At 47.6% G+C, this 14,532-nt stretch overlaps 2 protein-coding genes across 10 annotated transcripts in view; both read right to left on the bottom strand.

Annotated features, from left to right (window-relative positions):
* LRP6 (LDL receptor related protein 6) overlaps positions 1-14,532 on the bottom strand; it is a 244,183-nt gene that overhangs the window by 18,043 nt on the left and 211,608 nt on the right. The window lies entirely within an intron of this gene.
* LOC140682268 (uncharacterized) lies at positions 7,032-13,037 on the bottom strand. The gene is made up of 3 exons (XM_072923942.1): positions 12,661-13,037; positions 10,263-11,294; positions 7,032-10,064 (listed from the first exon to the last, which is right to left on the bottom strand). Exons 1-2 carry the CDS (start codon positions 13,018-13,020, stop codon positions 10,683-10,685), a joined length of 972 nt encoding a protein of 323 aa, XP_072780043.1. The 5' UTR covers positions 13,021-13,037; the 3' UTR covers positions 7,032-10,064; positions 10,263-10,682.

Below are 14,532 nucleotides of genomic sequence, written 5' to 3'. Positions count from 1 at the left end.
TGGAGGATTCCCACAGCTGGCCTGCACTGACAGATAGAGCAAGTCCCTTGGGATTGTGGAGTGAATTCTGCCTCCCAAGGACTGCAGGCTCACATCCACACCCAGGACTATTCAGAAGAGCTGCAGCAAGAGCAGACATCGGGCAGCTCAGGGTTTCTCTAAGCCCAGTCCTACAAGCCTGTGGGAGCCACAGGTAGCCAGGAAGTTCCTGAGGAATCCAGACCCTCAGCCAGCAGCACAAAGTCCCAGAGCTGCCAAATCAGAGAGAACTGCCTTCCACCTCTTTTCGCTCACACACTGGTGCTGAAAACTGCCAGACAGGCTAAAAGTCACTCAGGGAAATATAGAGGGTGTTACTGATAAAGAGTTCTAGGGAAGCTGGATGGCCAGCATCCATCAAACTATCTTCTGGGAATCCCAGCTGTCACATTTCACTCCACTTTTCCCTTTAACTCAGGCTTTCCCCTTCCAGAATCAATTCTTCCTCCCCACCCTCTCCCACTCCCTGTGCAGATAGCTGGCAACACGCACAAGCTGGATCCACATGTGGTCACTGAAATTTGGCTGCACAGCTGACCTTTGCTGCTGCCAAAGGGAGGGAATTCCAGGCCAGAGCACCCCTCTCTGCCTGCCCTTCACTTTTCAGAGCTAATTGGCTTTTCTATCCCTTTCAGCACAGCACAGCATGGCCTCGTGGAGCTTGAAAAGCAGCAGTGGTTTTTATCACCATGGTGCAACGGAGAGAAGACTTCAGAGCATTTTCTGGGAACGCCACATACAGTTATATTACACTTGCAGAATTGTCTGGCTATTGTGTCTCCTAAGTCACACAGTGGACTACAAACAGTGCTGTTTCAGTGAAACTCTCTACAACCACTGAAAGTGAGTCACTAACTCTGTTAGAGCAGGCAATGGACTCACATGTTCACAAAAACTGACTACACATGCTAAAGCCAGACGCTTTGTAGGTAAATGAGAAACACCTCTGGTTTGGGGCCCATCCCTCAGGCAGCAGGTTTTTTTGCATGGACAGGATGATTACTACTTGCGGGGCTATATGAAACATTTACCTTTTTATCCAAGTTATGAAAGAATAGCTTTGAAAAGCACAGTAATCCAAGGCCAAAAAGACAGGCAGACAAATGGACAGATTTCAGCCACTCGTTTGGTTTTCTTGGCGAGAGCTTTTTGCTCTTCCAAGGGCTGACCTTATGCATTTGCCAGGTCTGGATGATCCACTTGAAAAAAAAAAAAAAAAAAAAAAAAAAAAGGCTTAAAGGAAATTTCAACAGCAGACTCTTCTGGAGGTGTCTTCTGTCAATCTCCAGCTTCCCACAGGACTTGGTGCTTGTCTGGGGCTTTTGAGGAACAGCTCATAAATTGCTGCTATTCAGCCACTGGCAGTTGAATCCTGCTTTATTTAGTTTTTGGAATCTTGTAGTGGATCCTCCCTGCTTCCTTCCTCCAGTCCCTGCTCACATTTAGTTTCAGTTTCCTGGAGCTAAGAGTGTTGACCCCTTTAAAAGCAGCAGCAGCAGCAAGAAAACCACAAAGCAAGAAAACCGTGTCCTGACCATAAATGTTGTACCCTCTGCATAGAGAGAAACTCCACCAACTTTTCAGGAAGAAGATGCAACAAACTCTTTTGCAGCATATCCTGCTATGACAGCCTTGCAGCATACAGAATCCAGCCTAGCAAGGAAAAAATAAAAAAAAAAAGTGTTGTGTTAAAAAAAATGCACAAGGAAAAGGTGCTATTTTACATGGATCACAGTAAAGCCACAACAACCTAAGGGTTAATTTCTTCATGAGAATGTTTGAAGTCTAAATTTGAAATCTGTTGTCAACTGCAGCTGGCTAAAATGGAAAGGGCTACATTTCTTTGCTTACCTTGATGCCTACTGGGATCTGCTTTAGGGCCAATTTTGCATGAAGCTCCTGGGAATTACTCATCTGTCTTCTTGCATGAGATGAAATATATCTGTTAGAAGGTTGCAAAATGTGTTAGGATGCATTGCAGTGCTGTGCTCTTCCAGGACAGAGGCACAAAGTCTGATTCTTACCGTAGCTGGGACTTTGGGGATTCCCAGAGCCATTTTCATGGCATCTAATTTTAGGTCCTTTTCAGACAGATTTGTAATGACAATTTGGTTTATAGCCCCTCCCTCTGTGCCAGGGGCAGGAAAGTCTATCAAAGCAAATAAGGGAATTCTTCATCCTGGAATTCTGCAGGAATTCCCAATCCCGGAAATCCGGGAATTCCCCATCCTGGAATTCCGGGAGTTCTCAACATTGGAAATCTGGGAATTCTCAATCCTGGAATTCCCCAGCCTGGAATTCCGGGAATTCCCGCTGCTCCCTTTGCCTTTGGAGCTGCCCTTCCTGGCAGAATTCCCAGATTTCCTGGCGGAATTCCCGGATTTCCTGGCGGAATCCCCGGATTTCCCGCCGGGATTCCGGAATTTCCTGTCGGAATTCCCGGAATTCCGGGTTTTTTCCGGGATCTCTCCGTGCCCCAGCAGCTCCCGGAGCCGTTTCCGCTCCAGGGGGTCCCGGTAATTCCGGCTCCCGTAAAACTGAGCCACGGAAAGTTGGGAACGCACCGGGATTCCCGGAATTCCCGGATTTCCTGACAGAATTCCCGGATTTCCTGATGCCATTCCTGCATTTCCAGCCAGGAGTCCCGAATTTCCCGTTGGAATTCCTGAATTTCCAACTGGAATTCCCGAATTTCTTTCTGGAATTCCTGAATTTTCCGCCAGAATTCCTGAATTTCCTGTCGGAATTCCCGGATTTCCGGCGGGGATCTGCAGCCTCCGGGCCGGCGCCGCTTTCTCCACGATTTCCTGGGAATTTTGGGAATTTTTTTGGGTATTTTCTGGAGCTGCTCGGAGCCGTTTGGGCGGGGGGGTCCGGAATTCCCAGCGGGAGCTGAAAAAAAAAAAACGGGAATGAGGGAGGGGGGAGGGGCGGGAATTCCCAAATCCCAAAATTCCCAAATCCCCAATTTAGGGGATTTTTGGGGAATATTTGGGTTTTTTTGGGATTTAGGGGATTTGGGTGTTTGGGATTTTGGGGATTTTTGGAGGATTTTGGGATTTAGGGGATTTTTGGGGTTTGGGATTTTGGATTTAGGGGATTTTTGGGGGATTTTTGGAGCATTTTGGGGTTTGGGGGGATTTAGGGGATTTTGGGGTTTGGGATTTGGGGATTTTTGGAGGATTTTGGGGTTTGGGGGATTTTTGGGGGGGATATTTGGGGGGTTTTGGGGATTTGGGGGACTTCAGGGGGGATTTTTAGGGGATTTTGGGGGTTTGGGATCTGGGGGATTTTTGGGGTTTGGGATTTTGGAATTGAGGGGATTTTTGGGGAATATTTGGGGTTTTTGGGGATGTAGGGGATTTGGGTGTTTGGGATTTTGGGGATTTTTGGGGGATTTTTGGAGGATTTTGGGATTTAGGGGATTTTTGGGGTTTGGGATTTTGGATTTAGGGGATTTTTGGGGGATTTTTGGAGCATTTTGGGGTTTGGGGGGATTTAGGGGATTTTGGGGTTTGGGATTTGGGGATTTTTGGAGGATTTTGGGGTTTGGGGGATTTTTGGGGGGGATATTTGGGGGGTTTTGGGGATTTGGGGGACTTCAGGGGGGATTTTTAGGGGATTTTTGGGGTTTGGGATTTTGGAATTGAGGGGATTTTTGGGGAATATTTGGGGTTTTTGGGGATGTAGGGGATTTGGGTGTTTGGGATTTTGGGGATTTTTGGGGGATTTTTGGAGGATTTTGGGATTTAGGGGATTTTTGGGGTTTGGGATTTTGGATTTAGGGGATTTTTGGGGGATTTTTGGAGCATTTTGGGGTTTGGGGGGATTTAGGGGATTTTGGGGTTTGGGATTTGGGGATTTTTGGAGGATTTTGGGGTTTGGGGGATTTTTGGGGGGGATATTTGGGGGGTTTTGGGGATTTGGGGGACTTCAGGGGGGATTTTTAGGGGATTTTGGGGGTTTGGGATTTTGGAATTGAGGGGATTTTTGGGGAATATTTGGGGGTTTTGGGGATGTAGGGGATTTGGGTGTTTGGGATTTTGGGGATTTTTGGGGGATTTTTGGAGGATTTTGGGATTTAGGGGATTTTAGGGGTTTGGGATTTTGGATTTAGGGGATTTTTGGGGGATTTTTGGAGCATTTTGGGGTTTGGGGGGATTTAGGGGATTTTGGGGTTTGGGATTTGGGGATTTTTGGAGGATTTTGGGGTTTGGGGGATTTTTGGGGGGGATATTTGGGGGGTTTTGGGGATTTGGGGGACTTCAGGGGGGATTTTTAGGGGATTTTTGGGGTTTGGGATTTTGGAATTGAGGGGATTTTTGGGGAATATTTGGGGTTTTTGGGGATGTAGGGGATTTGGGTGTTTGGGATTTTGGGGATTTTTGGGGGATTTTTGGAGGATTTTGGGATTTAGGGGATTTTTGGGGTTTGGGATTTTGGATTTAGGGGATTTTTGGGGGATTTTTGGAGCATTTTGGGGTTTGGGGGGATTTAGGGGATTTTGGGGTTTGGGATTTGGGGATTTTTGGAGGATTTTGGGGTTTGGGGGATTTTTGGGGGGGATATTTGGGGGGTTTTGGGGATTTGGGGGACTTCAGGGGGGATTTTTAGGGGATTTTTGGGGTTTGGGATTTTGGAATTGAGGGGATTTTTGGGGAATATTTGGGGTTTTTGGGGATGTAGGGGATTTGGGTGTTTGGGATTTTGGGGATTTTTGGGGGATTTTTGGAGGATTTTGGGATTTAGGGGATTTTTGGGGTTTGGGATTTTGGATTTAGGGGATTTTTGGGGGATTTTTGGAGCATTTTGGGGTTTGGGGGGATTTAGGGGATTTTGGGGTTTGGGATTTGGGGATTTTTGGAGGATTTTGGGGTTTGGGGGATTTTTGGGGGGGATATTTGGGGGGTTTTGGGGATTTTGGGGTTTGGGATTTTTAGGGGATTTTTGGGGTTTGGGATTTTGGAATTGAGGGGATTTTTGGGGAATATTTGGGGTTTTTGGGGATGTAGGGGATTTGGGTGTTTGGGATTTTGGGGATTTTTGGGGGATTTTTGGAGGATTTTGGGATTTAGGGGATTTTTGGGGTTTGGGATTTTGGATTTAGGGGATTTTTGGGGGATTTTTGGAGCATTTTGGGGTTTGGGGGGATTTAGGGGATTTTGGGGTTTGGGATTTGGGGATTTTTGGAGGATTTTGGGGTTTGGGGGATTTTTGGGGGGGATATTTGGGGGGTTTTGGGGATTTGGGGGACTTCAGGGGGGATTTTTAGGGGATTTTGGGGGTTTGGGATTTTGGAATTGAGGGGATTTTTGGGGAATATTTGGGGGTTTTGGGGATGTAGGGGATTTGGGGGTTTGGGATTTGGGGATTTTTGGAGGATTTTGGGGTTTTGGGTTTTTTTGAGGTCTAGTGTTTTTTGGGGGGGTTTGGGGGGGGGGGTTGGGAATTTGAAATTTAGGGGATTTTTGGGGGATGTTTGAGGTTTGGGGGGATTTTTGGGGGATTTGGGGTTTCAGGCTCACCCGGGCGGGTCCCGGCTCCGTTTCGAGGCGGTTCCGGAGCTGCTGCGGATCCGGGAGAGGCTGAGCAGGGCCGGGATCCCGGGAACCCGAACCCCAAATCCCCAAATCCCCAAAATCCCAAACCCCAAATTCCCAAATCCCCAAAACCCCCCAAACTCCCAAAACACCAAATTTCCAAAAATCCCAAACCCCCAAAAAACAGATGGCAAGGTTCTCCCCCCCCCGCAGTGCGCATGCGCAGTTCCCTTTGCAGTACGCCCGCTTTGCGCATGCGCACTGGAATTTCCGTACAGCATAATGGCCGCCTTCCTACAGCAGAGTTCCATTTTCCGTACAGTGTCATGGCCGCCCTGCGCATGCGCACTGGAATTTCCGTACAGCATAATGGCCGCCTTCCTACAGCAGAGTTCCATTTTCCGTACAGTGTCATGGCCGCCTTGCGCATGCGCAGTACCAGTTTCCGTTGCGGTGTCATGGCCGCTAGGCGCATGCGCACTGGGTTTTCCGTACAGCATCATGGCCGCCTCCGTACAGCAGAGTTCCATTTTCCGTACACTGTCATGGCCGCCTTGCGCATGCGTAGTTTTATTTTCCCGCGCGGTGTCATGGCCGCTAAGCGCATGCGCACTGGAATTTCCGTACAGCATCATGGCCGCCTTCCTACAGCACAGTTCCATTTTCCGTACCGTGTCATGGCCGCTAGGCGCATGCGCACTGGAAATTCCTCTTCTGCGCGCAAAGCACCAAGCTTGTTTCCTGACCAGAGCTTGTTTTTGAGGCTCGGGCCGCCCGAGCCGCCGCCGCCCCCCGCCCTGCGCTCACAGACACCGCCCCGCGCGCCGCTCGCCGCGCGCTCCCGCCCCGGCGGCTGCAGTACCGCCCTCTGCCCACAACGGGGGCAGCACTTTTCAAGCGAGCCCGCCACCAGGGACTCGCAAGATGGCGGCCCGTGGGGACCTGGACGGAGAGAGGCGTATTACGCCGATGCCCGTCGGCCCCCGCCAAAAACCCGCAAGCTCGCGGTGCTGCTGACCCCACAGCCCCTGTGCACGGCACCGGAACCGCCGCGGAAAATCCCGTCGGGGGGCGCCGGCGTTGGGGACAATTCAGGCAGTGTAGAAAAAACAGACACGGGTCCTCGAATGCCGACGTCCTCTTTTTCGCGCCATCTCGAGAAGGTCAAGCGAGTCCGCGACAAGCCACTCCCAAGATGGCGGCCGCGGGCGGCGGGCTGCAGTACCGCCCTCTGCCCACAGGGCGGCAGCACTGCCGCCCGCCACCGCCGGGGGCCGCCGCTCGCCTCGGGGCCGCGGGCGGGGCCGGCGGCAGAAAAGAACGGGCGCGATGCCCTCCGGAACCTGCCCTGCAGCAAATGCCCCAAAACATCCCGCGCGGAAAAGAACGCCAGCAAAAAACCCCTGCCTCTAACCCAACAGGAACCAAAAGCAAAAACCTTCTCTTTTAAACTGCATTTCAAGCTCTTTTATTTTTATATTTTTCATATTTATATTCACATTCGGATTTATAACGTATATTGATGTGTAATTGTATTTTTATAATTTCTCACATTTATTCCTTTATTACAATTTATATTTTTATGCATTGCTTAATACATTGCTTACATATTTCTATAGATAGATTTCTATTTCTAAAAGGTTTCTATTGCTTAAAATAAACCCCTGCCTCTATCCAAGTAAAAATCTTTTAAAAACCCCTTTTCTTTTAAACTGCGTTTAAATTTATCTCTATATTTCGCATTTATATTCAAATTTACGTTTAAAATGTAGATTGATGTATGGTGTTATATGAAAGTATAAAATAGAAATGAAAATAAATATTCAGAAGAGATAGAATAGAAAAATCTCTGCATACATTGAATATATATTTCTATATTTAGAATGATATCAAAATAAAAGGTATATTCATTTTTCTTCCATTAAAACCCTGCCTCTAACCAAATAAAAAGCAAAAAAAAAGCCCCTTCTTTAAACGATACTTGAATATTTATATATTGTTTTCATCATTATAGTCACATTTGCATTTCTACTTTATAGTGACGTATTTAGAAATATATATCATATATATATATATCATATATATATATATATATATATTAAGGTAGCAAGATAGACAAATTATTATTTATATTATATTTCACACATACTGCTAATACTTATTTTTACTTACCTTTGAATTTTTTATATAGATCCCCAGCAACAATATTTAGAGCATCTGCAAATAAAAGACTGGGAAGCAGTTATTTTACTCCATCAGAACTTGGGAAAGGCCAGATTTAGATCTCTCCAAAGGGTCAAAGCTACATAACACCAGTTAATACCATTTACTGTAGAAGCTGAACTGATTTTGGTCTACACATAAGTTTCCTGTTTCTGCCAAACTTCTGCATGAATATTAAAAGTCTGAAGAATGACCACAAGCAGATCACCTAAACCTACAAGCTCACTGTTTCCCATTTTTAACCATGCCAGGAATCTTCTCTTTTGATCACGTGAGTGGACATTTCCCTCTAAAACCTTCTGACCTAACCAAGAAGTCTCACCATTACCAAAGTTTCACACCAAAAGCAAAGCACCTCTGTCTGTATCATGCCTGCTGATGGTGCCAGCACACAGTATGGCCCAAGGTGTCTGCCCCATGGATTTCCCCGGGGTATTCACACTTTTCCAAAGGTAGCCAGCACCTACGCTGACTCTGAAAACAATTGCCCTTGCAAGAAGGGTCCATGGCAGCTCGGGGCACTCGTGGTCAGCCACAGGGCCTTGACACACAGAACAGGATAAAGGGACTTGGAGGATTCCCACAGCTGGCCTGCACTGACAGATAGAGCAAGTCCCTTGGGATTGTGGAGTGAATTCTGCCTCCCAAGGACTGCAGGCTCACATCCACACCCAGGACTATTCAGAAGAGCTGCAGCAAGAGCAGACATCGGGCAGCTCAGGGTTTCTCTAAGCCCAGTCCTACAAGCCTGTGGGAGCCACAGGTAGCCAGGAAGTTCCTGAGGAATCCAGACCCTCAGCCAGCAGCACAAAGTCCCAGAGCTGCCAAATCAGAGAGAACTGCCTTCCACCTCTTTTCGCTCACACACTGGTGCTGAAAACTGCCAGACAGGCTAAAAGTCACTCAGGGAAATATAGAGGGTGTTACTGATAAAGAGTTCTAGGGAAGCTGGATGGCCAGCATCCATCAAACTATCTTCTGGGAATCCCAGCTGTCACATTTCACTCCACTTTTCCCTTTAACTCAGGCTTTCCCCTTCCAGAATCAATTCTTCCTCCCCACCCTCTCCCACTCCCTGTGCAGATAGCTGGCAACACGCACAAGCTGGATCCACATGTGGTCACTGAAATTTGGCTGCACAGCTGACCTTTGCTGCTGCCAAAGGGAGGGAATTCCAGGCCAGAGCACCCCTCTCTGCCTGCCCTTCACTTTTCAGAGCTAATTGGCTTTTCTATCCCTTTCAGCACAGCACAGCATGGCCTCGTGGAGCTTGAAAAGCAGCAGTGGTTTTTATCACCATGGTGCAACGGAGAGAAGACTTCAGAGCATTTTCTGGGAACGCCACATACAGTTATATTACACTTGCAGAATTGTCTGGCTATTGTGTCTCCTAAGTCACACAGTGGACTACAAACAGTGCTGTTTCAGTGAAACTCTCTACAACCACTGAAAGTGAGTCACTAACTCTGTTAGAGCAGGCAATGGACTCACATGTTCACAAAAACTGACTACACATGCTAAAGCCAGACGCTTTGTAGGTAAATGAGAAACACCTCTGGTTTGGGGCCCATCCCTCAGGCAGCAGGTTTTTTTGCATGGACAGGATGATTACTACTTGCGGGGCTATATGAAACATTTACCTTTTTATCCAAGTTATGAAAGAATAGCTTTGAAAAGCACAGTAATCCAAGGCCAAAAAGACAGGCAGACAAATGGACAGATTTCAGCCACTCGTTTGGTTTTCTTGGCGAGAGCTTTTTGCTCTTCCAAGGGCTGACCTTATGCATTTGCCAGGTCTGGATGATCCACTTGAAAAAAAAAAAAAAAAAAAAAAAAAAAAGGCTTAAAGGAAATTTCAACAGCAGACTCTTCTGGAGGTGTCTTCTGTCAATCTCCAGCTTCCCACAGGACTTGGTGCTTGTCTGGGGCTTTTGAGGAACAGCTCATAAATTGCTGCTATTCAGCCACTGGCAGTTGAATCCTGCTTTATTTAGTTTTTGGAATCTTGTAGTGGATCCTCCCTGCTTCCTTCCTCCAGTCCCTGCTCACATTTAGTTTCAGTTTCCTGGAGCTAAGAGTGTTGACCCCTTTAAAAGCAGCAGCAGCAGCAAGAAAACCACAAAGCAAGAAAACCGTGTCCTGACCATAAATGTTGTACCCTCTGCATAGAGAGAAACTCCACCAACTTTTCAGGAAGAAGATGCAACAAACTCTTTTGCAGCATATCCTGCTATGACAGCCTTGCAGCATACAGAATCCAGCCTAGCAAGGAAAAAATAAAAAAAAAAAGTGTTGTGTTAAAAAAAATGCACAAGGAAAAGGTGCTATTTTACATGGATCACAGTAAAGCCACAACAACCTAAGGGTTAATTTCTTCATGAGAATGTTTGAAGTCTAAATTTGAAATCTGTTGTCAACTGCAGCTGGCTAAAATGGAAAGGGCTACATTTCTTTGCTTACCTTGATGCCTACTGGGATCTGCTTTAGGGCCAATTTTGCATGAAGCTCCTGGGAATTACTCATCTGTCTTCTTGCATGAGATGAAATATATCTGTTAGAAGGTTGCAAAATGTGTTAGGATGCATTGCAGTGCTGTGCTCTTCCAGGACAGAGGCACAAAGTCTGATTCTTACCGTAGCTGGGACTTTGGGGATTCCCAGAGCCATTTTCATGGCATCTAATTTTAGGTCCTTTTCAGACAGATTTGTAATGACAATTTGGTTTATAGCCCCTCCCTCTGTGCCAGGGGCAGGAAAGTCTATCAAAGCAAATAAGGGAATTCTTCATCCTGGAATTCTGCAGGAATTCCCAATCCCGGAAATCCGGGAATTCCCCATCCTGGAATTCCGGGAGTTCTCAACATTGGAAATCTGGGAATTCTCAATCCTGGAATTCCCCAGCCTGGAATTCCGGGAATTCCCGCTGCTCCCTTTGCCTTTGGAGCTGCCCTTCCTGGCAGAATTCCCAGATTTCCTGGCGGAATTCCCGGATTTCCTGGCGGAATCCCCGGATTTCCCGCCGGGATTCCGGAATTTCCTGTCGGAATTCCGGGTTTTTTCCGGGATCTCTCCGTGCCCCAGCAGCTCCCGGAGCCGTTTCCACTCCGGGGGGTCCCGGTAATTCCGGCTCCCGTAAAACTGAGCCACGGAAAGTTGGGAACGCACCGGGATTCCCGGAATTCCCGGATTTCCTGACAGAATTCCCGGATTTCCTGATGCCATTCCTGCATTTCCAGCCAGGAGTCCCGAATTTCCCGTTGGAATTCCTGAATTTCCAACTGGAATTCCCGAATTTCTTTCTGGAATTCCTGAATTTTCCGCCAGAATTCCTGAATTTCCTGTCGGAATTCCCGGATTTCCGGCGGGGATCTGCAGCCTCCGGGCCGGCGCCGCTTTCTCCACGATTTCCTGGGAATTTTGGGAATTTTTTTGGGTATTTTCTGGAGCTGCTCGGAGCCGTTTGGGCGGGGGGGTCCGGAATTCCCAGCGGGAGCTGAAAAAAAAAAAACGGGAATGAGGGAGGGGGGAGGGGCGGGAATTCCCAAATCCCAAAATTCCCAAATCCCCAATTTAGGGGATTTTTGGGGAATATTTGGGTTTTTTTGGGATTTAGGGGATTTGGGTGTTTGGGATTTTGGGGATTTTTGGGGGATTTTTGGATTTAGGGGATTTTTGGGGTTTGGGATTTTGGATTTAGGGGATTTTTGGGGGATTTTTGGAGCATTTTGGGGTTTGGGGGGATTTAGGGGATTTTGGGGTTTGGGATTTGGGGATTTTTGGAGGATTTTGGGGTTTGGGGGATTTTTGGGGGGGATATTTGGGGGGTTTTGGGGATTTGGGGGACTTCAGGGGGGATTTTTAGGGGATTTTGGGGGTTTGGGATCTGGGGGATTTTTGGGGTTTGGGATTTTGGAATTGAGGGGATTTTTGGGGAATATTTGGGGTTTTTGGGGATGTAGGGGATTTGGGGGTTTGGGATTTTGGGGATTTTTGGGGGATTTTTGGAGGATTTTGGGATTTAGGGGATTTTTGGGGTTTGGGATTTTGGATTTAGGGGATTTTTGGGGGATTTTTGGAGCATTTTGGGGTTTGGGGGGATTTAGGGGATTTTGGGGTTTGGGATTTGGGGATTTTTGGAGGATTTTGGGGTTTGGGGGATTTTTGGGGGGGATATTTGGGGGGTTTTGGGGATTTGGGGGACTTCAGGGGGGATTTTTAGGGGATTTTGGGGGTTTGGGATCTGGGGGATTTTTGGGGTTTGGGATTTTGGAATTGAGGGGATTTTTGGGGAATATTTGGGGTTTTTGGGGATGTAGGGGATTTGGGGGATATTTGGGATTTTGGGGATTTTTGGGGGATTTTTGGAGGATTTTGGGATTTAGGGGATTTTTGGGGTTTGGGATTTTGGATTTAGGGGATTTTTGGGGGATTTTTGGAGCATTTTGGGGTTTGGGGGGATTTAGGGGATTTTGGGGTTTGGGATTTGGGGATTTTTGGAGGATTTTGGGGTTTGGGGGATTTTTGGGGGGGATATTTGGGGGGTTTTGGGGATTTGGGGGACTTCAGGGGGGATTTTTAGGGGATTTTGGGGGTTTGGGATCTGGGGGATTTTTGGGGTTTGGGATTTTGGAATTGAGGGGATTTTTGGGGAATATTTGGGGTTTTTGGGGATGTAGGGGATTTGGGGGTTTGGGATTTTGGGGATTTTTGGAGGATTTTGGGGTTTTGGGTTTTTTTGAGGTCTAGTGTTTTTTGGGGGGGTTTGGGGGGGAGGGTTTGGGAATTTGAAATTTAGGGGATTTTTGGGGGATGTTTGAGGTTTAGGGGGATTTTTGGGGGATTTGGGGTTTCAGGCTCACCCGGGCGGGTCCCGGCTCCGTTTCGAGGCGGTTCCGGAGCTGCTGCGGATCCGGGAGAGGCTGAGCAGGGCCGGGATCCCGGGAACCCGAACCCCAAATCCCCAAATCCCCAAAATCCCAAACCCCAAATTCCCAAATCCCCAAAACCCCCCAAACTCCCAAAACACCAAATTTCCAAAAATCCCAAACCCCCAAAAAACAGATGGCAAGGTTCTCCCCCCCCCACGCAGTGCGCATGCGCGGTTCCCTTTGCAGGACGCCCGCTTTGCGCATGCGCACTGGAATTTCCGTACAGCATAATGGCCGCCTTCCTACAGCAGAGTTCCATTTTCCGTACAGTGTCATGGCCGCCCTGCGCATGCGCACTGGAATTTCCGTACAGCATAATGGCCGCCTTCCTACAGCAGAGTTCCATTTTCCGTACAGTGTCATGGCCGCTAGGCGCATGCGCACTGGAAATTCCTCTTCTGCGCGCAAAGCACCAAGCTTGTTTCCTGACCAGAGCTTGTTTTTGAGGCTCGGGCCGCCCGAGCCGCCGCCGCCCCCCGCCCTGCGCTCACAGACACCGCCCCGCGCGCCGCTCGCCGCGCGCTCCCGCCCCGGCACCGGCGGCTGCAGTACCGCCCTCTGCCCACAAGGCGGCAGCACTTTTCAAGCGAGCCCGCCACCAGGGACTCGCAAGATGGCGGCCCGTGGGGACCTGGACGGAGAGAGGCGTATTACGCCGATGCCCGTCGGCCCCCGCCAAAAACCCGCACGCTCGCGGTGCTGCTGACCCCACAGCCCCTGTGCACGGCACCGGAACCGCCGCGGGAAATCCCGTCGGGGGGCGCCGGCGTTGGGGACGATTTAGGCAGTGTAGAAAAAACAGACACGGGTCCTCGAATGCCGACGTCCTCTTTTTCGCGCCATCTCGAGAAGGTCAAGCGAGTCCGCGACAAGCCACTCCCAAGATGGCGGCCGCGGGCGGCGGGCTGCAGTACCGCCCTCTGCCCACAGGGCGGCAGCACTGCCGCCCGCCACCGCCGGGGGCCGCCGCTCGCCTCGGGGCCGCGGGCGGGGCCGGCGGCAGAAAAGAACGGGCGCGATGCCCTCCGGAACCTGCCCTGCAGCAAATGCCCCAAAACATCCCGCGCGGAAAAGAACGCCAGCAAAAAAACCCCTGCCTCTAACCCAACAGGAACCAAAAGCAAAAACCTTCTCTTTTAAACTGCATTTCAAGCTCTTTTATTTTTATATTTTTCATATTTATATTCACATTCGGATTTATAACGTATATTGATGTGTAATTGTATTTTTATAATTTCTCACATTTATTCCTTTATTACAATTTATATTTTTATGCATTGCTTAATACATTGCTTACATATTTCTATAGATAGATTTCTATTTCTAAAAGGTTTCTATTGCTTAAAATAAACCCCTGCCTCTATCCAAGTAAAAATCTTTTAAAAACCCCTTTTCTTTTAAACTGCGTTTAAATTTATCTCTATATTTCGCATTTATATTCAAATTTACGTTTAAAATGTAGATTGATGTATGGTGTTATATGAAAGTATAAAATAGAAATGAAAATAAATATTCAGAAGAGATAGAATAGAAAAATCTCTGCATACATTGAATATATATTTCTATATTTAGAATGATATCAAAATAAAAGGTATATTCATTTTTCTTCCATTAAAACCCTGCCTCTAACCAAATAAAAAGCAAAAAAAAAGCCCCTTCTTTAAACGATACTTGAATATTTATATATTGTTTTCATCATTATAGTCACATTTGCATTTCTACTTTATAGTGACGTATTTAGAAATATATATCATATATATATATATCATATATATATATATATATATATTAAGGTAGCAAGAT

Source organism: Taeniopygia guttata, chromosome 1A (genome assembly GCF_048771995.1).
Source record: "Taeniopygia guttata chromosome 1A, bTaeGut7.mat, whole genome shotgun sequence".
Taxonomy (NCBI): domain Eukaryota; kingdom Metazoa; phylum Chordata; class Aves; order Passeriformes; family Estrildidae; genus Taeniopygia; species Taeniopygia guttata.
The sequence above is the reverse complement of the archived record's forward strand: the minus strand, read 5'-3'. Positions and strand labels throughout refer to the sequence as shown.